Below are 27246 nucleotides of genomic sequence, written 5' to 3' on the forward strand. Positions count from 1 at the left end.
CCCCGCTATGCCCCCCCCCCCCCGCCTCACACGTTTCAGCCCTTTATTTTTAAATTGACAATATTTTTCAAACGTTACTTACGTATTATACAGACCACATCGGCGAGGTAAAGCTAGGTCAAGTCACAATGTCATTCTATCGTTACTTTTCAATTAAGCTATTGAATACTTTCTAGCAATGTCCCTTGTAAGCGTCTACAAAAATACCATTACGAAAATAAAATTTCGAAAAAAAAAAATTAGCAAATATATTAAAAAAACTGTTTATTTCCCATTGTAAAATTAAGGAATATTTATAATATTTAACACACTGAAACGAAGTGAAAAGTTTTTTAAAAAAAAAACCTGATAATCAACTTAACTTTTATTTACACAGTTTTTAACATAAAAAAAAAAAACACAAAAAAAGGGCGGGGGTCCTATATGATTTAAGCGAGCAGTGTAGAATAACATGGTATTTGCTATAGCTTCCATAGAAGTATTAGGCCATGTGAGAGGATACTCACTCTCTTTGAAAGGGTGTATACAAGGTCCAGAATAGCACAGAAAGGAATCTCTTTAAAACGGTGTATACAAGGTCCAAAATAACACAGGAAGGAACATAAAGTCCTAGAAGTATTAAGCCATGTGAGAAGATACTCACTCTCTTTGAAAAGGTGTATACAAGGTCCAGAATAACACAGAAAGGAACATAAAGTGGTAGAAGTGGAACCTCTTACTCTACTAATAATGAGCGATAAATTAAAGTTTGAAAGATATGGGCATATTATTCGATAAAGATAAATCCTCTTATCATTTTTGAAGCAATGAGTACTGAAATAAAATTGAAGTCAAAACTGAAATCCAATTTCTATAGAAAATGGGGGTTAAAAGTTTTAATGAAAGGGGCTTGATTCTTTTCTTCCCCTTCCATGATTAAAGTCAAAATAAAGTCTTGGTTGATTTTTCATTTTTTGATTTTTTGATTTTTCATTTTTTTGACATAGATATATTGGATTTAGATAAAACGAAAGTTCAAAATAGGGTGAAAATCCTTTTTAATTGACAATGTATAGAAATTTACAAAAATACCAGATATTTCGGTCACATATACAGTGACCGTCATCATTAGTAAAAGATTTAGCAAAAAAAAGGGTCAATTAAAAAGATGTCGATTAGTAAACAGGGTTTTCCTTAAGGAATATGTAGAACAAAAGTGGATATCAAACGGTTTTTCACCATTCCCACTAGATGGCGTTAAAACTAGTCTTTTATCGAAAAGTCGTGTCGTTAAAGAGCAGAAGAATTTACTTTATAATTTTATTCCCTTTAACTGTTTACATTTTAGTGTTACACCCTGTTAACGGGGTAAATAGTTTGTTTAAAGGTAAAAAGTTTTCTTTTTGATGTTACCTCTTTCTTTTTAACAGTGTTTTTGTAATAGCGGATCAGGGTACAAAGTGTTCTGCTTAAAGCTAAAGACAGAATTAATTCTTTTAAGCGTATAAGTCACGAGAAATCGACACTCCTAACAAAAAAAAAAACAAAGAGTTTGATATCAGTCCAAAGAATATGTAAAGATTTTGTGACTCTTTTAGTAAGAAATAATCTTCAAACTGGTTAAATGACAGCACGTGGCGAGCTGGTAAGAACTCATCAAAAATCCCGATCCGTGACCTGCATGTCTGTTGACCTACAATTGGCAAAAACTCGAGAATACAATGTTGAATGGTGCTATGGAGAGCAAAAATTCAAATGTGAAGACTCAATTAGGCTCAAACGTGGTTATCTATGGCGGCGTTGCGGTGTCGATGATATAGCTGCTACCTCCAATTTGCTAAAGAGCTGAAATACTGCAATTTTACTGTTTAAAGCGTCCGAGAGAGAGCTTACTATCAGAAATCATCTACACTGAGAGTGTTAAGCGCGGAAGAACACAGTTCCATCACGCTTCGCACAGTTCCCACACAATTGGTACAACTCCACCACGCTTGGCATAGTTCTACCATGCGTGGGACAGTTCCACCGCATTCCTAAGATATAAATCAGGTGGCGAGAAGTCAGCCACCCTCGAAGGCTTCCTGGATATCAGACAGGAAGAGTATGTCATATCCCGCAGCAAGTAAGGCTACAAGTGAAGCCAAGTAGTTGGACATAAGCTGCCGACGATGCGAAGTGTTTTTCTGGAATCTCAGTGAAAGCTTGTCTCTTGTATAATCAGAATTTCATCGTTTATTTATGTCTGCCGTAGCCGGCACCAGATTACATTGTATTCATAAAAATCTTAGGTAAAAAACAAGGGGTGATTTTTCATGGGTAAAAAAGGGTAGAGAATATGGTACTGGACTTCAGAATCCCTAACTTTGGTGCTGATCTCTGTTTTAATGACCCTTCAGCTAGAAAGTGCAATCGGGGGCTGGGGGCCAGCCATCTTGTACTTTTGCATACCCTTCCTGTTTAACTTCCCCAGATTTCTCCAGGTGCCCATTTAGAGCTGGGTCGACCCTGGCTGAGCCTAACGAGTCTCGGCACTGACTCCCGTTCTAAACCAAATATCCAGCGACACCAGAAATCAAAACCCCGTCCTTACAGACAAAGGCGTGCTAACTGGGTGCACCTCAAAATTTGGTAGGGATCAGAGATAATATCCCAAGTTCTTCCCTGAAAGGGTACACACAGAAATTGGGTATGCGGGATATGTAATCCCTAACTTGTTCTGATGACATCCAGGGACACTTACTTAATTGTGTGTTGTCTTCACTTAATCGTGTACTTCATACAAACTTATCGAGAAGAAGTACAAAATGAGCTGAGTATACTTAAATTGATGGTTTGATGGTAAAATTGATGGCTTGATGGTAAAAACAAATTGATGGCTTGATGGTAAAAACAAAACATATTTACATAGTAAATTAAAAACTTTCCTCTCGTTTAGAACACTTTGTCACACAGAGCACTATTGAAGGGAGGAGGTCCCTCAGATACTTTAATCGGCCTTACTTGTGGCCCTGAATCATCAAAATATCATTCCAAATGAGTTTAATGCATGAAATATATACTTTTTTAAAGCAAAGGGACTCGATTTTTCTATGTTTTTACTTGTCTCCTCAAGATTTTTCAAGATGGAAGTTTTCGGACGTCCGAAGGATGGGGTGACGGGTGACTATTGATAAGAAAAAACATTTTATATGATAACTTTAGCTACAAGTTCCTAGTAATTCAGGAAAATTTGGAATTTTTTTGGGAGGGGGAAGCCTCCCCCCACGAAAATATCCGGAAAAGTTGTCCTCGATTAACCCATTCGAGAGGCGTGTCTCCTCCTTTCTAAATTATGACTATATTCATTTTAACTAGTAACATCTTTCAGAGTCTATCCAAGAAGACATTTAAAAACTGTAATTCAAAAAAAAAGAACAAATGAATACATTAATCGCTCAGAAACCTTTAGAATCCAGGTTTGTCTATGATGATCAGTGATTATCCAGGTTACTTAGATTTCTTAAATGTTTTTGAATTGTTTTTTCAAGTACTTTAATTAAGCTTAATCATTATCTACTGAAACTAATTGACTCTATGTTCATCATTTACTATTAATAACTTTTAATAGTTGTTAGTGCTAGATGATCATGTATCATACATATAATTTTCTCACGATGATGTAAAAACTCATACTTCTGGGTCATTCATCTTGAAAAAGTACTATAAATTTCTGCACGTATGATCGTTATAAAAACTTTCCTTTCAATTTGCTTAACTGTTTGTTTTAACTTTTCTTTTAAACAAGCTTTTCTTGATCTAAGTTGATTCTTCTCTGCAATTCATGATGAACGAGATTACTATCTGACCTTTATTTCTGCCAACCGAGTACTGCACCTTCTGATTGTTCCTTCGGCTCCTTCTACTGTCTGCTCGTTCTGTTGTTCTGACTGCTCCTTCTATTGTTGGTCATTTGAAGTTTCAACGTCCTCCTTGCTGTGTCTTTTAATCTACATCAAATGTGAAAACTCATAGATCTTGGTCATTCATCTTAAAAAAATAATGTAAATTGTTGCACTTATGATTATTATAAAAATCTTCATTTCAAGGTGCTGTTTGTTTTATTTTTTCTTTTAAAGAAACTCTTCTTGATCTAAGTTGGATTTTCTCTGCAATTCATGAAAACAAGATAGTTATCTGACTTTCATCTCTGCTAACCGACTTTCCCTCCTTCTTACCGTACCTTTTGCTCCTTCTTCTGCCTGCTCGTTCGGTTGTTCTGACTGCTCCTTCTATTTTGGGTCATTTCAAGTTCTTCCTTGCTGTATATTTATTCTGCGTCTAATTTGAAAACTCATAGATCCTGGTCATTCATTTTGAAAAATACAAAAACTTGCTGCACTTATGATCGCTGTAAAAATGTTTCTTTTAAACAAACCTTTCTTGATTTAAGTTGGTTTTTCTCTGCAATTCGTGATGAACTTGTTATCTCACTTTTATTTCTGCTAATAGACTCCAACTCTTTCTGATGTGAAAACTCATAGATCTTGGTCATTGATCTGGAAAAAATTCTATAAATTGCTGTACTGATGATCGGTATAAAAACGGTCATTTCAACGTTCTGTTTGGTTTAGCTTTTTTTAAACAAACTTTTCTTGATTTAACTTGGTTTTTCTCTGCAATTCATGATGAACGAGATCGTTATCTGTCTTTTATCTCTGCTAACCGACTCCCGCTCGTTCTGATTGTACCTTCTGTTGTCTTTCACGTTCCTCCTTGTTATATTCTTTGTTCTATCTCTGCTATTATCTGTCATGCTTTAACTTGTATTTTGCTTTTCTAGTCAATTTAGTCATTTCTTTTAAACAAGCTGTTCTTGTTCTAAGTTGCATTTTCTCTACAGTTTATAACGAACGACTATTTTACTTTTATTGCTGCTCCCACTGCTTCTCATTGCTCCCACTGCTTCTCATTGCACTTATGCAGTTGTTGATCATTTAAAGTTTCAAATTCCACCTTGCTAAATTTCTTACTCTACTTTATGTATTACTTCCGTATGTTCTACTGTATTAATTGCTATTGTCCATCATTATAACGTAATTATTGACTTGCATGTCAGTTTTCTGGTCACTTTCATATTTCTATTGGAATTTAGTTTGATCCAATTATATGAGGAGTGGACGCATACACTCTGGGTGGAGGCTCAGACCTCAGAGGTTTGTTGCCTCCTCAGCTCAGCTTAAAAAAAGCAAAACAAATAGTTGTTGAATGGCTGGGTTGCCAATAATAATTTTGCCCCTCCCCCCCCCCCTCCCCCACACACACTCTTACAGTATAATTAACAAACTGCCCAACTCTTCCTCCCTCCATTCAATGCATGGAAAATTAGCCTCCTGGCTACTCCTATCTACTCCTGGCTGGAGATTCAGTTGTCAGATAAATCCCTGTATCCACGGCCATCTTACACTTTGGAATAAATGAGAATCTCCCTTTTTCGGGCAAGGTACTCCCCGTAATTCCCAACTCCGGTTATGGCTTCAGTTATCCTTCTTATGCCCGACATTTTTACTCATTCATTCAAAATTGAAAAATTCAATCTTAGTCAGAATACAAAAATTCATCGAATGGTAATATGATGTCTCTGTGGTGGGCTTAGACAAGACGCAGTTCTTGAAATGGCTAAGTCACGATTCACGGATTAAACTGAAATGGCTAGGTCACGGTTCGGCTAAACTGAAATGTTTCAGTTTAGCTTCAGTCTAACTGAAGTATTTCAGCTAAACTGGAATGTTTTTTTGAAATGGCTAGGTCACGGTTCACGGTTCACGATTAACGGATTAAACGGTTCATGGAATTCAAAATTCAAAAATTCATTCTTAGTCAGAATCCGGAAATTCATCGAATGGTAATATGATGTCTCCGGGGTGGGTTTAGACAAGACGCAGTTTTGAAATGGGTAGGTCACAGCTCACGGATTAAAGATGCAGGTGGGAAAGAGAAAGAGATACACAGGTCTCTCAGCTTACATCTACATTGTATTGTACCAAAACCCTTTTGACATTGAGTTGAAGAAATACAATATTTTTTAATAGTTCCGATGTTTAATAGTTTAATAGGCTAAAACGGCTGGGTCTCGTTTTACGTACGAAAGATGGCAGGTTGCCAAATATTATGTTTTTGGCCATTGATCAGGGGCTAATCGAAAACCAGGTCGTCTTCAAATGGTGTAGGAGGAGTTGACTAGAAATAACTTAATAGAAATCGAAATTTCAAGGAAGGAGGTAAAGAGTGAAGCTTTGACTATGTTTTGTTGAAGAGAGCGTGCGCGGCTGTGTCGGGCTCAGGCGGCTTGGTGCTGATGTGAAACGTTAGTACCAGTAGTAAATGCAAATTTTGAACTGGCACCACAGCTGCGGCAAATTAAGTTGATAATGTTAAAAAAGATACTTTAAGATTTTTTTTCGTTTCACTAAGAAAAGGCGTTTTTCTTACTGCTATCAACAAGCCGTTATTGAATAGATTTATTCCAAGCATTCAAGTTTCATTAAAAAGATTTTTGATACAACTTTTTATTTCTTTATTATTTCTAAAACTGAGAAAAGGGGATACGATATATTTTGGGAAGAGAAACTTCTTGGTACCTTAAAAATAAAAAAAATTCTCAAAAACTGATTGAACCGACCGGTTCATTTAGTTAAGTTTGAGGATATGGGACAAGAGGACCCTTTTTGCCAAAAACATCACAGTGCCTTTTGAATTTCTCTAACCAAGATACATAAAATGTTTAGATTTTTGGAATCCACGCATAAGATTTTTTTTTTGATATTACAAACCATTATGTTTTTCCCGAAAGGACTTTCTTTCTCCTCCAATTTTTTTCTTCGTAATCTTCGTTGAACAAGAATGTGTTTTGTCTTTTATTCCTGCAAACACTGAGCCCCCACAAAGGCTCACACGCGTTCGGGGGTCCCAAGAATAGAAGAATTATATTATTTGATAATTCGAATAAGAAATGTCTAGAAATTCGTGACAAATTAGGATTTTGCTCCCTCCCCTTGTGCACGTGCCTGCTCCCTTTTTTTATTGATGAAGAATCTTGCTAACTCAAGTTAATTTCGTGGCTTATTTAGGTGTTATCTAATTTTCTTCAGACGCTTCAGTAGCCATAAAAGCAGAGCCACAAGCACCGGGTGGATGAACTTGAGTGGTATTAGTTGCTTACGACATTTGGGTTTATTTATAGAGACCTATTATTCTTGTTCAATTGGAAAAAGCATAATCCAAATAAAGATATGCCGCATGCAATAATGGGGGAACATAGTGATCCCTACTGAACTGGATCCCTAATTGTCCAAACACTGAACAATTAATCTCACTTAGTATAATTTGAAACTTCCAGCCAGTTACTAATCGGAAAACATTCATTTGATATTATTACAATGGGTGCTGCACCTGAATTGAATATTTCTCTATTGTACAATCAGTCAGTTGGTTTCCGATGCTCACGAGAGAGAATGCGTTTTCTTGCTTTTTTAAGCCTGTGATCCAACTGACTCTTTGGCTAGTAAATATATAGTACTAACAAGTTCAAGACGGCAGAAGCAAACAAGCTCCAGGTGAGTATAAGCAAGCCAATGTCGATCCTGGTGCAGTAACAGCAAATTAAATCTGATTTAACGCAGTGAATAATGCCGAGTGGTACCTGTATAATGTGGATGCAGTGAATAAGCTCTAAATGGGTACCTGGAGAAATCTGGGGAAGGTAAACAGGAAGGGTGTGCGAAAGAACAGGATGGCTGGCCCCCATCCCCCAATTATACTTCCTGGCTGACGGGCCAAGAAACGGAGATCAGCACCGCCGGTAGGGGCTGTAACGTCCAAGGCCGTATTCTTTACCTTTTCTTTTAATAATGCCGAGTCAGTGTTTTTAGGTGCATGACATAAGATGCTGCGTCCATAAAACCAAAAATGTACCAAAAATAGCATTTTCGGGCAAAAATTCATTTTATTCGAAATTTTAACTTTGAAAAGTTCACTTGCATGAAAAATAAAATGGGCAACCGTCTCAAAAGGCGCCCAAATGATGTAAGTACGCTCCATTTGGCAACACTGTGCGGAGTATTTAAGCCATTCACTTAGCAGTTTTGTCCTTAGTTTTTGGCAAACCAACGCCACCGTCATACCATTTAACAGCGGCTCATTTGGTTAATATGGTTCAGTTGTGTTTACAAGAAGGGCTAGCAATGGTTTCACTGGGGGGGAGGGGATTAGGAGGGTGTTTACCCCCTCCCTGGATTTCAAAAATACCTTTTTGGGATATACTCATTGAAAAATGCCTTTATAATCATTTTCATTGATTTTTTTTTTTTTTTTTAAACGAGGCTTTAAGCCAGTCTCATTATTTTTGTACCGTATGCCAGAAAGAGAAGCCAATAGTCCCGCCTTTCTAAAACATGATTGGTTTATTGGTTCTTCCATTTTTTATTTAAAGCCAGTTGGTTCAGTGGCTCTTCGATGTGAAATTTTCAGCTAGTAAAAAGAAAGAAAAAAAAGTCAGATTCCACCTGATTCGCTCATCTGTGCAAAATTTTAAGCCAATAGGAAGAACAAAAAGGTTTTGAGTCCTTTTTTTTGCAAGCAATCCCTCTTTCTCTCTCTGTAGTCAGTATCTTTCAAGCATACTCAACATTATTTAAAAATTTTAATCAGATATGTAGATAAGGGATAAGTTTATTCATTATAAACTTTACAAGAATGATCCTCCTCCAGTTCTTGCCCCCCCCCAGAAAACTACTATATATATGCTCAAAGTATCTCTTATCGTTATTTAGATAATTATTATCTTCTTATAATACAGCTATTGAAAAAAAGTATGTCAAAGAATAATACAAATTACGATGAGTGGTCAATTTATTAGTACATGAATTTGTTCTTTCTCAACTGGCCTGGATTTTGCAGGCGTATTCACAAGTGTAACTAAATACTTGGCTGTCAATCAATGCAAATGGCAAGTACTTTCACAAATTACGTTTAGATCTAAAGAAAGCAACAGTTCCGCATTAAGTACTATTCATTAAATTTATTGTTAAAAATAATTCAATCAGAACTATTAGAATTTATATTTATATTATTATTATATTATTATTTATGATAATATAGTAATATATAGTATGTATATATATATATATATATATATATATATATATATATATATATATATATATATATATATATATATATATATATATATATATATATATATATATATATATATATATATATATATATATATATATATATATATATATATATATATATATATATATATATATATATATATATATATATATATATATATATATATATATATATATATATATATATATATATATATATATATTATAATATTATTATTATTATGTTATTATAGTTTGTATTTTCAGAACTATTATAGTTATTTTAACAATTATTAGTTTATATTTCTTTCTTGGCCAGGTTCAGGTTCATTTATTTTCCAATCATGTTTATGTTACCGTGAATGTCCGAAATCTGATTAATGTCGACATTCACCAGTGAACGTTCGAAATTCCTTTTTCTCTGCTTGGATTCCATCAGCTTTGCGGGTCAGCTTTTTAAATCTTATGTAAGCTATGATGGTACACGTTAAAGTTAAGTTAGATTATGTTAGTTTAGGTTAGATTAGGGTAGGTTAGGTTATATTTGGTTCTAAATATCAGAAATGGGTTAAAAACCAAAGCTAACCAAACCAAACCTATTCTAACCTAACCTGTCATCATCAAACCTTGTATTAAATTGAAAAAGTCATTCACCAATTTGCGGACATTCAAATTCGGACATTCACCAATTTGCAGACATTCACGGTAATATATACATAACATACTAAATATACTAATATCTGGCAGAGAGACCAGCTCGTTTTGCACAGATAAACAACTAAAGAAATAAATGGATAATCCAATCAAAAAAAAGACATGGCACAGACATTAAAAGATTTTAAACATTAACAGTAACAAGATTTTAAACATTAACTATGTGTTGATTCCCAAAGATAACTATATCCCCGAAGGAAAGTTACACCTTCTTAAGCGTTTTGTTGCTGTTTATTTTTAGTTTGTTTTTGTCGATTTTTCACGCACGTTTAATTTTTTTTAAATTAGGTGGCCGCTACTACCAAAAGCTGCATAACTGCACACAAAATCATTTTTCATTAATAATCAGATAGTCAGATTTATTTTTTTTTTTTTTTAATATTAATTTTTTTTTTTTTATTTATATATATATTATAGTTTTAGTAACTTTTCACTAAATTTACCAAGTCAGTTTATCTATTCTTAGAAAGAAAAATTTAAGTAATTCTGAGATAAGAGAAAGCAAAAAGCAGACTAACTAGGAATTAAATTTTATCATAACCTGCATACTAAGGAGAGAACTGGGAAAAGCAGCCACAATAAGATATATCCAAATTTTACCGAATTTTTTGGGCCATTTTTATTCAAATTGTCAAATAATTTTTTTTTAATAATTGACCCCCCAACCCTCAGAAAAAATCCTGTGTGTGCAGTGGTGGTTCTGGTCTCCCTTGCGCCCGGGGCAAAATCATGAGTAGTGCCCCCTCCCCTGTCTCTCACAACATTTTTAGGCCTAATAAAAAAAAATTATCATTTATTAACGAAATTATTTTCAGTGTATTATTTACCTAATATTTTTTTAATTGTTTTTTATTTTATTATATAAATTATTTAATTTTAATTAATTATTTTTATTATTAATATTTAATTATTTTAGGTTTTATTTATTATTGATAATTCATTCAGTATTTTTATTTTTTAACTGCGCTCTCTACATTTTTTAATAAAACGAAATTTCAAAAATTACAAAATGATTTTCACCGTAAGACTTCATTTGATATTTGGCGCCCCTAAAATTTCCGCGCTCGGAGCAAGTGACCCTTCTATCTCTCCCCTAAAACCACCCCAGTGTACATGTGCCTGACTAGAATACTATTTTCCTTGCAGTTGATTTTGGACATTTGTTTTCTCCTTCTAGGTAAAAATGCTGGAAAGTGGGATGGCAATTCCATTTCATAAAAAAATCTGTGCCTCGTGTCATAGCATTCCACGGCAGAAAGAATGGCTAAAAGCGCCAGTTAAGGAAGGTCTGAGTGTTTTCCACGTTGGGAAACGCCACAAACCTCATCATAACTGGGAGCCGATCTTCATTGGAACTCAGGACGATCCGTTGTATGATGAGAGGCTGTCCTGGGAAGGTCGTAGAGATAAGATGACACAGGTGAGAAATGTTTTAATGGCTCTTAGAAAACTTCTTAGGATTGTTTTTCCTTCAGGTCTGTCATTATTGTTTAAAATCTTGGGAGCTAGTTCAAATGACTGCAAAAACATAGAAATATTTCAGAGAAAGTTTTCTTCTGAGTGGCAGATATAAGAAAACAGAGAAAATTATGCAGTTTGGGCTATGGAAATTTTTGGAAAATTTATGTTTTGCTTTTTTCCTACTCCCTATTTCACTTTTAGTTGAAAAATAAAGTTTGAACTACATCATAAATCCACAGATAAAATGATCTTTGATGCACACTCTTACACTTTTACGGTCTTCTTAGGGAGGTGAATAATTGTGGATTTTCAGGCCACAATATTTCAGTTTTTTTCAATTAGGGAAGGAGGTCTTTGGACCAATCTGTTGGGGAAGTCTTCGTGTTCATACGGATATTGAAAAAACGTTCTGAGCTAGTCAAACGATGCAAAATCCTAGATAACCTTGTATTGAATCTCCCAGGCTAGCTTTTTCTAGACTATTTCCCCAGGGTGGTGCACATACAGTATGGGGCGTCAATTCATAAAATGTAGGGGAGGGGGAAAATTTTATTTCTCAAAGCCAAGGAGTTGCGATTCCTTTTGTTTCTATTTTAGATGAGAATACCAAAAAAAGAAATTTTTCCGCTGCCTGGTCTGACCTGTATACTTCCTTCTTTCCCCAAGTGGCAATCTGCCCCCGTGATACTTGTCACTTAACCAAACTCATTCCCCCGTACTCCTGTCTTAAAATAAATCTCTCCCAAAAACTCTCGGTTTTGAAGTAGGCCTACTGTAAATATATAAAATGCTGACTGAAAGAATATTACTCTCAATGGCATGTTATTGTCGCAGAAATAAGGATCTTTTTTTTTTTAGAAAATTTTTGTTGAATCGGCCTTGCTTGCTAACTTTATAACTTTAATAAATCAAATAATATTAATGTTTTGATTACTAAATATCCAATATATGTATATTAAACTGACAATGCATATTCATATGTCTAAATGAATGGTCTAAAGAAAAGATTAATTTTGATTAGCCCTACATAACATAAAATGCAGCCCTAAATAACATAAATAACAATTCATAAAATGTAGGGGGGGGGGAGAAAAATTTATTTTTCAAAGCCTACGAGTTGTGATTCCTTTTGTTTCTATTTTAGATGAGAATACCAAAAAAGAAATTTTTCCGCTGCCTGGTCTGACCTGTATACTTCCTTCTTTCCCCAAGTGGTAATCTGCCCCCGTGATACTTGTCACTTAACCAAACTCATTCCCCGTACTCCTGCCTTAAAATAAATCTCTCCCAAAAACTCTCGGTTTTGAAGTACTGTAAAAATATAAAATGCTAACAGAAAGAACATTACTCTCAATATCATGTTATTGTCGCAGAAATAAGGATCTTTTTTTAGAAAAATTTTGTTGAATCGGCCAAAAGTAACAATTAGAAAGCTGAGCGGTTAATGCATCTTAAGGCTTTTATTGTCGCTATATATTCTCAGCTGACGAGCGAAAGTATAACTCAAAGGGAAACGCCCTTTTTTTGCACAAACCAAATGATGTATTTTTGTAAATTTTTTTTCCAGCGGCCATTGGTCCTCTGATTCTATATTGCTGTGTTTTTGTATGATCGTTCAGTGAAGCAGTTGAACTCACAGCGTTGGATGTCCAAATGCTTAATTTTCGTTTTTACTGCACGGTGGACGTTATGAGGATGTTCGGCGTTCTTCAGTAAAAAAAAGGAATTAAGCATGGAGGGCTAAAGTAGCACGGATTTTTTAAATTGCAGTCAACAGAGGGGGGGGGTAAATTATTTTTTAAGAGAAATACCAAAAAAAGGTATTATTCAGAAAAAGATATCCCCCCAAAGGTATCAGACAGTTCGTGGTAACGAACTGTAAGTAAGGAGCGACCCGGCTCAATAGTAACCGAAACTCTAAAAAACGGAATTTTGATGCCAGTAGATGCCCCTAAAAGTGATAGAATCTTAATGAAATCAAACTATCAGATTCAGCGTAACAGAAAACCTTACTAACCTTACTTGCTTACTAGATGTTCCAAGCTCCTATCTGCAAAAATGTGGAATTTTGTATTTTTGCAAGAAAAAAGATCACGGATTCGTGTTTATTTTTTTTCGAGGGGTAATTGTATCGATCCAGTAGTCATAAAATATCGTGAGAGGGCTCATTCGAACGGAAATTAAAACTTCTAGTGCCCTTTTTAAGTGACCAAAAAATTGGAGGGCAACTTGGCCGCCTCCCACGCTCATTTTACCCCAAGTCATCCAATCAGAATTTTGAGATAGCCATTTTGTTCAGCATAGTCAAAAATCTAATAAATGTCTTTCAGGATGACTTAATCCCCCAGAGTTCCCGGGGTAAGGGCTGCAAGTTATGAACTTTGCCCATTGTTTACATATATTATTTGTTATTGGGAAGTAAACATACGTTTTCAGAAGGGATATTTTCTGGTTGGTGGGCGGGGGGTCGAAGGAGGGGGTTACGTGGGAGGATCTTTCCATGGTGGATGTTTCCTTGGGGGAAGGGATATTTGTTTGAAGGGGTGCCGGATTTCCCAGCATTATTTAAAAAACCATCAGAAGTAAGGAGCAAAATTAAAACTTAAAAAGAACAGAAATTATTGCGTATATGAGGGGGTTCGCCCCCTAGTCAATACCTAGCTCTTTACGCTAAAGTTTCCTGCAGTAGTTTCAAAAGCGCTATATATTCTAATTAAATAGCCTTTGTGATTCAGAGATTTGTGATTCGAACAAAATTCGTTCATTAGCGTAAAGAGCGAGGTATTGACTAGGGGTGAACCCCCCTCATGTACGTAATAATTTCTTTTTGTTTTAAGTTTTAGTGTTGCTTTTTACTTTCAGTTGAAAAAACTTGTTTTTTTATTTTTTCACAGTTCAAGGAGGAGAGAGTGTCCCCTCTCAATTGATGCCAATGTTGGATTCTAGCTCCAAATCTAAAACGTTATTTAGCAAGCTCAACTACTTTCCAAGATAGTAAAAAGGCTATCATCTAGAATTCAAACCAGCCTAGTCTAAATTCTTACATTAATAATACAGCTGAAGGTGAGGAGTAATATTCCAACATGTGTTAGAATCAAGTTTAATCTATATTAGCTCAGAAACTAAAGCCCTAAAAGTGATGAGGACAATTATAAGAAGGCAAATTTAAACTAATACATGCAAATTTGATTGATTGCAAAGTTGATAGATTTTCATACTGAATCTTTTGTTAGGCTATTTGTGCTATGTCCTATTTTCCTTTTTGAGCAGAATCTTAAGCCATTTTATATAGCAGGTTAAGTTTGAAATTAGCTGATAGGCTAGTCAACCGGTTACCCTTAACTTTCCCTACAAGTCAAGGGCAAATCCTTTTTTTCCCTTCTACCTAATGCTTTACATGCTGAAAAGTATCTTCAACCCTTCATCTTTTTATTGCCTAAATTCTATCCAGGTTTTATTCCAAGTGGAACGTCCAACGTCCTTTTAATCAAAGTTCGACGTTCCATTGCTTTTCGCCGTAGACGTTTGACTTCGCCGGTCGCCGTTCAAAGTTCGTACTCGCCGTTCGAGCCATCCTCGAGCAAAAACGGAAATAAGCACAACGGTGAAATTTCCGGCCATTAAAACATATTTAAGAAAAGAACATATTTAAAAAGACTTAAGAAAAACATATTTTAAAAAAAATATTTAAGATTAAACGTCGATCAAAACGGCAATCAAAAACGCAGCTATTGTTTCAATTTCAATAATGAATGTCTTCCATACGTACACACAGGTCCGATGAGGGCTATCAGAGGATATTTCAAACGTGGGCGCTCATTTGCGGTGGCCCACCTGGATATATGTTTTACATTTGATGACACCCATCACGCATGGTGCAATTGCACAACGTGCTCTTTGAGGCTTGGCGTGCGCAGCATAAATCGGCGCGGCGGAATGAAACTATGCCATACCTGGGGAACAAACTAGCATTACAAAAGGTGGCAGTCATACAATTGTGAATAATGCAGTCATCCTTTATTCTTATTAACTAAAAAAACTAGTTTATTTTTACTGAAAGTAAGGAGCGACATTAAAACTTAAAACGAACAGAAATTATTCTGTATATGAAAGGGGCTGTCTCCTCTTCAACGCCTCGCTCTTTAGGCTAAAGTTTTTTATTGTTTTAAAAAATAAAGTTGTGAGACAGAGTCAACACGCATCCGTGATTTTTCTTCTGGCAAAAAATACAAAATTCCACATTTTTGTAAACAGGAGCTTGAAACCTCTATAATATGGTTCTCTGATACGCTGAATCTAATGGTGTCATTTTTACTAAAGTTCTATGACTTTTAGGGGGTGTTTCCTCCTTTTTTCAAAAATAAGGCAAATTTCCTCAGGCGCGTAACTTTTGACGGGTGAGACTAAACTTGATGTATCTATTGGTATCAAAATTCCATTTTTTAGAGTTTAGGTTACTATTGAGCCGGGTCACTCCTTACTTAAAGTTTGTTACCACGAACTGTTTGAATATTTGTAATCAATTGTCTTATCTGTCTATTAATTGTATTAATTATAAACATGTATTTAATTGTACTAGCTATCTTATCCTCGTTGAGGCTCATACACGCTGAGAATCTACAATATAAGTATAAGCCCCATATTACAGTCGTTTCTTTTTTCTGGTCTTTTTGCTTCAGGCGATAATTAATATCAATATAATGATATCATCAAATCAGCCTTTTTTTTATATCTTATTCAAAGTAGAGGCAAAAACATCTTGAAGCAACTGCCAGGGGCGTAGCTCCAGCATTTTTATTGAGAGGGCAAACAGTTCCAAATCCAGAGAGTCAAGGGGCATGAGCTATATAATAGCTTTTTCTACAATATAAGTATAAGCCCCATATTACAGTCGTTTCTTTTTTCTAGTCTTTTTGCTTCAGGCGATAATTAATATCAATATAATGATATCATCAAATCAGCCTTTTTTTATATCTTATTCAAAGTAGAGGCAAAAACATCTTGAAGCAACTGCCAGGGGCGTAGCTCCAGCATTTTTATTGAGAGGGCAAACAGTTCCAAATCCAGAGAGTCAAGGGGCATGAGCTATATAATAGCTTTTTTCAATTTATTGGGGGGGGGGGGGCAACCACCCCCCTGGCCACCCCCAAATGACGCCACTGGCAACTGCTTTAATAAACAATAGTAGTCTGTGAAATTACTAAAAGTTCTTGAGAGAGACAAGGAGTGGTCCATTCCCTCCCACATGGTGTACGTCTCAGAATATTGCCTGTGCTACCAATGGCTCACTTCCACCACACCGCCCCTAAGTGCACCACGCCTGGGACACCCTAACCAAATGCGGTGGGTGCGATTTAGTGTACAAGATTTTTTTGCATGGCTGACCCTTCACAGACCGATAATAGGAGGCAAAGCAGGGACGTACGCAGGGGGGGCCTCCGGGCCCGGGCCCCCCTTCGAAATCTCACGATTTTTTTTTCATTTTCCCATAATTTTCTGATTTTTCTCACAGAATAATGGGTTTGAAGTATTTGGCCCACCCCCCGAAACAAATTGGCCCCCCCTCGAAACATTCCTGCGTACGTGCCTGAGGCAAAGGTACACGCGCTGCTATAGAAATCTATGAAATAACGAAGAAAGTTGCAAAAAAAGATTTATTTGTATTGTTGCTGTTCATAGCTTACACATGTCCGGCCTCTAGGGGTGGGGGAATTAAAGAATTTTCAAGGTTGGGGGGGGGGTGTACACAAAAGTTTCAATCTTTGAGAAAACACCTTTTAGAAACAATCTTAGAGGGATTCCCTACCCCTATCGCCCTCTCCTCCTATGTTAAGGTATGCTAGTATTTATTATATTGTACTAACGGTACTTGTATGACATAGCGACCGCACTTTTTAACCTGAGTGACCACACTCAAGAAGTGAAATTAGGTTAATCATATTGAAATATACCAAATTTGACGAAAACATAATTCTTTAGTTACAAATTGTGGAAACTACAACAAATAATTATGGAAAGCAGGCCGCCCAGAACGCATCATATAAAATACCTAATCTAACCAACTCTGTATATTAAATATTTAATCAAAAATTCTGCATATTAGTTTATCTCACTCAGCTGATAATCAGCTCACTAAGCTGATTATCTCCGAGTAGACACAGAAAACTGGTTTTATTACAGATCAAGAACAAAGTGTGGTCGCTATATCATACAAGTACCGCATTCTTTGGGTTATTTTATAAGCAAGGGGTATAAAATACCTTAGGGTATTTTAAAAATACCTTAGGGTATTTTATAAGCATAAGGGGAATTTAGGTATGTGTCAACCTCCAATCCCTCTCTCCCCGACTTCTAGAAGAAGAAAAATGTATAACAAGCATTATTTTGCAGCATTTGGAAAATATGGTACACTTTTCCGTGAAAACGTGTGTTTTATATCAAACTTAAGTAAAACTTTTGTTTCATCCCCACCACCTCCCATTAGAAAAATTTAGTGGTTGTCCTTGGCTTGAGCAACACAGAATCATCATCGTATATTGCGTCCAAGACAAAATCGCATCCTTACCTCATTTTCCCTCGTAAAGTAATTTATGATTTTCTAAACCTTAGTAGGTATGGTTCTCTTGGCACTTATCTCCAATGGACAGGTGTCCTAGTAAGCATTGTCCTGGGTGACAATGGGTAATAAAAGTCTGATTAGTACTATTTTAATTGATTCCATTGCTTTATTTATTAATAATTTTGATAAAATTGATCAGTCGGGCTTTTTGATTTTGTCAAGATCGATTTCATGGTTCATTACTTTGATGATATTAATTTGAAAAATAAAATCACTGTGACATTTCCTTAATTGCTATTTCAATTAGGTAGTGATAAAAATGCAAAATAACTGTATATTGTAAGTATTTTATTTTTAGTGCACAGCGCCAAATACTAAACATAAAAAAATGTTGATGTGGTTGTTAATGTAATTTAAGTTAATGTAAAAAAAAACAATTTTAAGTCAAATCGAAGCTACCGGAATCAAAATCGAACTAGACCACCCGTCAAGAAGAATGTCGAATCGACTTGTTCATTTTATTTCTGTGCCCTTATCCAGTTGTTTTTTCTTTAAAGCTGTTGGGCTTTTCCTGTTCTTCCTGAATTGTCATTTTGTTTGATGTTAGTTAAAAATGATTTAGAACTGAACTTGAATCGGAGTAAGTTTGATTGAGTTAAAGCCAATTAGGCTAAATATGCCAACATAGCTAAAAGCCAATAAAAATCAAGCCGAAGTTCTTCAGTCCATATGAAGTTCAAATGAAGTTGTGTCTACTTTTGGTGGATAACACAACTTATTTTAGAAATAAAAAAATACTAATTAATTTCAAACTAAGTGTTAATTAATTTCAAACTAAAAAAAAAAAAAAATCTAATTTACCAGAAACTTGTATCCAGTCTGTCAGTTTTTATGCTATTATTTTATCCAAAGTATCCTGTAGCTTTTTTTAACTAAAGTTAAATCAACTTCTTTTATTCTTCCTGGTTGGTCAATTTGGTCTCGTTTTAGAAGACCGAATTGGTCTCACTTTCGTCAATTTGTTCTTATTTGAAGTTGTATTTTAAAAAACGGGTGCTTGCATATTATCCAGAACACACTCAAGAAGTGAAGTTAGGTTAATCACAATGAAATATACCAACATATTATAAAAATCTAATAGTTACGTAACAAAATTATTGAAACTACAACAGAGAATTATGGAAAGCAGGTTACCCAGAACGCATTATATTAAATACCTAACCAACTCTATATATTAAATATTTAATTAAAATATACCTGCATCGTAGTTTATTTCACGAAAGAATAAGCTAACTATAAAACCCGGTTTTATAGTTAGCTATAAAACCGGTTTACTTAGAGAAAACCCGGTTTACCGGAGAAAACTCGGTTTACTTAGATCAAACAAAGCAAATTTCTTGAGTGTGTTCTGTATAATATATAAGTACCTAACAGCGATTTGAGTTGAAACCGAACCGTAGTAAGGTTAATTATGCTAAAGCAACAATTTTTAAATCAAAAATGGAATTGAATTTTCACTTTGTTTTTAGTGAATAATACAGTTGATATAGAAATCATAAAAAGTGCTAATAGAGTTAATTAACTTATGTTTTTAAATATAATGAAATCTACAAGAATCTTGAGTCGAATCTGCCAGTCCTTTCACAATTACTGGAGTCCTTTCAGAATTACACAACTACCATATCCCGTTATTCTTCTAAAAAATTATTAGACTCTTCTAATTCTTCCTGATTAGCTAATTGTCTTGGAAACTATCTCAATTTAAATACGATTTTATTTAAAACAAAATATATTTGTATCTTGAGTTGCAACTGTCAGTCTTCATGCTAAGTGACTGGTGATAATTTTCAATATCTGTAGAATTCTAAAAATTATCGCTTTACTAAAAACTAACCTTACTTGAGTTTTTTTTTAGAATTATAATTACGTAGTAGAAGAAGTCTTTTATTTTCCGCAGCAAACTCGTGAAATTTTCAGATCCGAAGAGAACATCCTGTTTTTTAGGTTGATTTTCGGGTTTTAGTAAAGTGCTACTTTGTAGAATTCCACAGATATTGGAAAAATATCACAAGGAAAATATTGTTTTTTAAATAAATCGATTCAAAGGATTTTTTTTTTGCAGGGCTATGCATTATGCATCCTGGACTATGACTTCATGATTCTGGACAACGCTTTCCTAGTCCATCGGCCGGGTGTAAAAGTGAACAAAAAGGACCCTGTAATTGGACTTATTTCACAGAAGCAAAATGCTTATATCAAATCGACAATAGTGCCAGAGCTAAAGGTGCTTTATGGCAGTCGGCCAGAATGTTGGTTATAGGGATTTCAGTGGCTTTCACACTACGTGCGGAATTTACTATCCAAGTGGTGAAGTTACGTTATGTATAATCTTTCACGCTTTAGCACGTCCTTTTACACTAAGCCAACTTATAGTTCCATAAAACCATCATATTCGTCATTTAAAATCATCACAATCATCAAACTATTCAAAAATTAAAAGTGTGGAATGGACTTGGAGATTCACGCTCTTATCAACTGCTGAGAGTTTTCTAGGAAAATATTATTAATTTTTTCAATATTTATTAATTGCTCATTCGGGAATTCCATTTTGTTGCTGCTATTTGTTAATTTTTCCTTAACATACCATAAACTTACGTAATGGAAAATTCTAATTAAAGCGATTCTACTCAACACTGCCCGCGTTACGGATAAAATTTCTTCTATAATATTACGTAACGTAAAGTCTTAAATTGTGCTAGTTAAGCGCGGATCCATGGGGTTGTTTTTGGGGGCACCTACCACCACCAGAAGGTCAAAAGTCCTCCTTATTACCAGGTTTGAGGGGTGAAAACACCAACAAGGGAACAAAAGCATAGTTTCCCCTCCCCCGCAAAGATTAGTTGGACATCCAGCCCTGAGTGTGAAAGGTTCTACGCCGTAGTGTGAAAGGACCATTCCTTAGTTATTTATATTGAAATACTCAAAGGCCTGAAGATGCTGTGCCCGGTGTCAAGCAAAATAGAAGCTTTAAAAACATTTAGGATGTATTTAATTTGTTTTTGGGGGTGTATGGTTTTATTATTGTTCGTTTGTGAAACTAGTCTTTTAGTGACAGAATGTGATTTTTTAGGAATTGTTGGTGATGTGATTATATTTTGTGAGATAGTTGGAGCTTAGCCATGATATACAATGCTATTAATTTCATTCAATGGATTAATCTATGGAAGAATTTAACAGCTAATGTTTTTTTTAAAATGCAGCATATATTGAAAGAACATTTGAACATGTTCGATTGTTATAGAAGGCTAAAAAAGTCATTCTTTTGATATCTCTAGCACCAGAAATGACCATGGTTACATTATTCTTTTAGACTCTTTAAGTGAATCAGCCTATACCTACAGTGCTAGAAATCGGATAGGCTTTAAAAGAAGAATTACAATGTTGATGGAGTTCCACAAGGAAGATCTATTATATGAACCTAAACATCAGAACATCAGAAACATCAGAAAATGTTTCAAATGGTGTCGTTTTTTCTCAAAGTGATCTAATTTCCAGGCTTTACATTATCCTTTAGAATTAAGTGAATTAATTTATTAACTAACAAATAGAATATATTATAACTCATGTACATCTACACTTCTGGAGTTCCGTAAGGAGGATGTAAAGTATAAAATGATACATCATATAAAAGCTACTCAAGGATAAAGTAACGAATAGAACTGTGTATCATATTAAGTGTCATCTCTATTGATTTTCCTAGTAGCTGTTTCTAATCATTGTTTAGTGTCTTTTGTACGGAGCTCTCTGGAGTTCCACAAGGAGGATGTAAATTATGAGATTTTACATTATAAACATCGCCCAAGGGGAACACTAAGGTATAAAATTGAACAGAAGATGAAATGACTATTCTGGCTAATCGCCTCAAAGAAACTTTGTAAATCATTTGCTAGTGTCATTTGCTCAACCGTCAATTACCCTTCTTATAAGTGTTAGTGGTAGCAAGTACTATACGATTTAGGTCCATCAGATGGATCTTTTTTCGGGAGGGGGGGGGGGATATATTCCTTTTTTTAAGGCACCAAAAATTTGTTTATATTCTTTTTTGTTATGTTTTTACGAGTTGGAAAAACATTTCGAGAGGAGGATCAAACCACTTACCCCCCCCCCCCGGATACGGCTTTGGATCATCCACATGATTTTATTTTGGGATGGGTGCAACTTCAAAGGAATCACCACAAGTAGACGAATTATATGAAAAATATAAAACATTAGAGTAAAAATTGTTTAAACTGTTTTTTGTGGGGGGGAAGGGGAGGGGGAGAAGCACGGTACAAACGCCACCATCAATACGTGCCCGCACATATACTCTTTTTTTTGTTTTGGGTAGATTAAACTTCAAAGAAATGGAGCGAAGAAATGGGGCCAATGGTCTTCTTTCGTACGTGTCTGGTATAAAATTTACCAAAAATATATGGTTGTCATTTGCTCCTCCTCCAATCCACCGTCCATTACATTCTTAAATTAAAGAAATCTAACAAAATAAATCAGTCGATTTCTTAAGGCGATTTCTCTCAGACAATGTTGAGCCTTTTTCAGGAAAGAAATATTTTTAAAAATAAAGTTCTCCAAAAACAACTCTCATTTGATTGTAAATATATGAACAAAATACATTCCTGAGTTACTGCCTTATCTGTTAATTTAAATGATGAGCCAAATGGTGAATATTGACATAGTTACCGGTGATTAGACAAAGATAGAAGTATTTTACGTGCTATAAAGATTAAAGTATTGATAGAAGAATCTAATCATAAAGTTATTCAGGCATTTGTCGCATCGATTTTTTTATCGAAGTTTCAACAATTCCTTTGAAAATTCCTGAAATGGGCCATTCAGCTTTATTTACAAACTTTATAGTACTTATGATGATAAAATATTTGAAATTATTATATAAATTGATTAGACAAAGATAGAAATATTTTAATCGTTAGGGAAAGATGGAAATATTTTAATGGCAAAATAATTCAGGCAGTTGTCGCATGGATTTTTTTCTTTTCTTTTTTTAAAATCAAAGTTTAACCAATTCTTTAAAAATACTCAAATTAGCTAAGTCAGCTTTATTTACAAACTTTACCTTGCTTATGATGAATAAGAAAATAATGAATATTCAAGGGCGTATCCAGGGGGAGGTTAAACCCCCCTCCTCCTTTGAAGTGTTTTTCCAACACGTAAAATCGTGTTGGAAAACACGATGTGCTTCTTTCAACACCTGTGTTGAAAGAAGGGGCACTCCGAGATTTGCTCGAGGGATTGAGGGTAGACAACCTTTTTATTTTCATGTTTCATTGAAATAAACATTTTTTATTTCATGTTTCAGGAATTAAGTGCACAGAAAGAAAAAAACACTTTGTATATATATGTAGGTAAATTTACATGATTTTAAGGAGAGGGGGATCGGTGGGTTGTTCTTTCCCCTTTTTGCATCTTTGTCATCTATTCGCAAATTCCACTATTAATAAAAATAACAGATGAAAAAATAATATTTGGAGACATTCCGTCCTTATTAATGGCTAAAAGATTTTCCTTTTTGAAAAAAAAATATGCGTTCAAAAATCGTAAGTTTTTGGTTAAACGTTGGCGAAGCATTGTTTCTAAATTTTTGTTCCCATATGCTCAAAACGTACACTCATTCCACGCCCAAAATTACATTAGCTAGTATTAGTCAAAGATGCGTAACGTTAGTTAAGATCTTACGTGATAACCTTTTTCGGAATACTATTCTAGAAGATATATTGCAAAACAATGGCTAAGAGCGTCTTGAAATAATTTTTTCATTAACTTGTCCAAAAATGCATCCAACCAGAGTTCCTTGTTCAAATTTTTCATGGTCACAAGAAGCTATCTGGCAAGAACTAGCTTATCCAGATAGACCAGACGTTTTGAGCTTCTATGATAACTGAAAAGAAAAGCTACTACCACTATTTATACTCTTTTAGAGATAGATGTGCCAAAAAACTTACTTTCACTGGAACTATCCATTTTTAAAGAAAAGGGACTAATTTTCTGTATATATATATATATATATATATATATATATATATATATATATATATATATATATATATATATATATATATATATATATATATATATATATATATATATATATATATATATATATATATATATATATATATATATATATATATATATATATATATATATATATATATATATATATATATATATATATATATATATATATATATATATGTATGGTAAATCTGGCATACTTGCTTGGGTCTGGCACTTTATTTCTGAAACATCAGCCGTACATTGACCAATTTGAACAGCAAACAGTTTGATCTGTTTCCAAGCAATTTACCACAATTATTCCCATTCCAAGGTTAACTGCAGGGTTGCCATATGATATGATAATCACAGGGTTGTATCCAGGATTTTATTCGGTGGGGGGAAGCTATAAAACAATTGAGGGGGGGTACAAAGAAAAACATTAGTGATTGTCAAGGTTTCTGTGTGAAAAAAATGTTTACATGTTTTTTGCTACTTTTTTACGAGTCGGACTAACATTTTGGGGAAGGTTTTCAAACCAAGTACCCCCCCCCCCACATCAATGTGGCGATGGATAATTGCTCTTGTTTCTTTTGGACGTGTTTTGAAAATTCTGGAAAAGTTTGTTATTTAGTGAACCTGTGTGTGCTATTAATATTCCCAGTGAATTTTTATTGTAAATTTATCAATTGTTGTAACTCCGTCCGACAAGAGTTTATTGTAATTAAATAACGTATATATTTTTGCGCAATATAATGTAATTTTATTTTCATTGTACCAGTGATTTTTGAGATCGAAGTAAAATTCTTCTACAATAATTTGTTAAGGTAGTGATTTTCATTTATTTTTATAGCAAAACTGATTAGAAGATCAACCGCGTTAATATAACCGCTATTCAACCCAACGAAATCCCTCCCCCCGGGACCAAATTGTATGTTCTTGTAAGATCTTGGTATTTGAAGATTTCAATTTAGATGTTGGCAGAGTTGCCCATTAGGTACTAATCCTACCTCTTAAAGAGTTTCTGTTTTAAACGAATTTATATTATTATTTACGAGCAAAATTACTTTGGATGGACTTTGAAGAATGTAGGATGACAGATTGCCAAAAATTGTCTTATTCGGCCAACAATCTAGGAGCTAACGAAAGGAGTGGGAAGGAATTGTAGGAAAAGACAAGGAAATTTGAACTTCTTGGGAGGGTGTAAAGAGGGAAACTTTGAATAGATTGAGAAGAAGGAGGAGCGCACGCAGATGTGGTGGCCTCAGGTGACTTTATGATGCTGTAAGTTGTTACTAGTAATAGCAGTTATATAAGATTTAAGGGAATCGTATAGTATGTTAAATAAGTTTATTGACGCACAGATGATTATATTGACAAATCATCATATCGAAATGACATAAATTCAAATGGTAAATCAAACCCACAGTAAATCAAATTTACTAAATAAGAATAAAAATAATGTCCCCCAGTAGAGAACATATGGCTAATTGGGCAAGGTATAAATTCCTTAATGAATTCAAGTGATATATCTTAATATATTTTATAAAAATAGACAAATAAATAAACAAGACAATAGTTTAAACCTTTAAAGAACGGAAAAGGCGGACTAAGACGACTGGGTGACGCAATGAGTTATTAATATTAGTAATTAGTAGTATTGCAGTATTGATAATTAGTGGTTTTGAAGGCTTAAGGACACCCTAAACAAGTTAAATAAGTTTATTGACGCAGAAGTGATTATATAAAAAAAATATAATTTCTTTCAGATATAATAAATATAATAATTTCAGAAAAATATAATAATTTCAGATGGTTATTAAAATCATAGTAAATCTAATTGCAAAGTAAATAAAATCACATTAAATTCCTTCAATTGAGAACGTATAGCTGCTTGGGTAGGGTATGAATTCCTGAATAAATTCAATATGATATATCAATTTATCTGGACATAGACAAATGGAGTTTATATGGACAAATCAAAAACTGAATTTGATTCGATAACTGAATTAACGAATGAATAAATGGAAAAGCTGGATTAAAAGAAGGAGAAAACTCTTGCAAACTTATTTTTCCTACTCTCACTACTCCTACCGCTTTTGTTCTCCCCATATTATGATACTCCCAATATTACTTTTCCCAACACGACTATTTCTAGCACGACAGCTCCTACCAAGACAGCTGCCACTATGTTTTTAGTATCGACTACTAATAATAGTTATTTGCCAAACGTTACCACTATTTACATATAAAAATTATAAAGTTATGTCAATTAAAACAGAGCAGCCATTAAACTAAATATATATATATATATATATATATATATATATATATATATATATATATATATATATATATATATATATATAAAAGAAAAAAAGAAAACTTGAAAGGAATCAATTGGATTATGTAAGTTGTGAAAATTAAAACAAATATTGTAATTCTGAAATTTGAAAAAATAATTGAGAAACGTAGACGCGAAACTGTGGCAAAAAGCTGAGAAATTTCCAAATCAGTCTATTACAGAGATCTACTAATGCAGCATTGCCAGCTGTGTGTAATTGACTACTTTTTAGGATGACCCACTCCCAAGACATTATCACTAATTTCTACAGTAAATTTTTATTACACTAGCCTTTTGGTAAATACGAGGAAGAAGATCTCATCGAAGAAGACGAATTCAGAATTACGTATTGAAAGATGTGTCTAATCGATCACTTGCTATGCCCCCCCCCCCACAAGAAAATTCCTACTACGTTCAATTTCTATTTCACAAGCCTTACAGCAATAGGCTGGTGTGGAAGGGCTAAAATCCCCGTTTGTCAGGACAGTGGGAAACATACAAATAACCCGAAATATTGTACGCTATGTACTATACCATTAAAACATAAAACAAATTTATAGCCGAAAAAAAAAAAAAACCCAATAATGGAGGCTGATTAGGGACATTAAAAACTATTATTTATGGCCAATTGGAGCTGTTGAGTAGAGTGGTAAAAACACCAAAATCTTTTTGAGATGATGACTTGTAAACGGTTTTTGATTGCCATTGGTGTCATTGACTTTCAAAATGGTTTCAAGACGACACAAACAAAGAATCAATTATACTTTGATTTGATCCTTTATGCATATAAAGTAAATAAAAAAAAATACAGATATAAAACAAATATAAATGTTCTGCGTACAGAATATAAATATAAAACATTTCTATATATAAAGCGCTTTTTCAGATGCAAAAAAAAGATAATTTAAAAATCCAAAAATTATATCAGTCCTCTTTAACGTTCGTAACGTGCCATAATGTTCATTTGT

General features: G+C 34.2%; 1 protein-coding gene across 1 annotated transcript in view; it reads left to right on the forward strand.

The window, feature by feature from the left end:
• The window catches only part of LOC148941152 (beta-1,4-glucuronyltransferase 1-like), a 79587-nt gene extending 55679 nt beyond the window's left edge, over positions 1–23908 (forward strand). Inside the window, exons 3-4 of the mRNA XM_089103824.1 lie at positions 11023–11265; positions 19988–23908. Of these exons, the coding sequence (XP_088959950.1) occupies positions 11023–11265; positions 19988–20185 (441 nt within the window). The 3' untranslated portion in view covers positions 20186–23908. The remainder of the gene's footprint in view (positions 1–11022; positions 11266–19987) is intronic.
• Positions 23909–27246: the final 3338 nt, after the last annotated feature.

This window comes from Artemia sp. Qi Xiang Cuo, chromosome 18 (genome assembly GCF_049724085.1).
Source record: "Artemia sp. Qi Xiang Cuo chromosome 18, ASM4972408v1, whole genome shotgun sequence".
Taxonomy (NCBI): Eukaryota; Metazoa; Arthropoda; class Branchiopoda; order Anostraca; family Artemiidae; genus Artemia; species Artemia sp. Qi Xiang Cuo.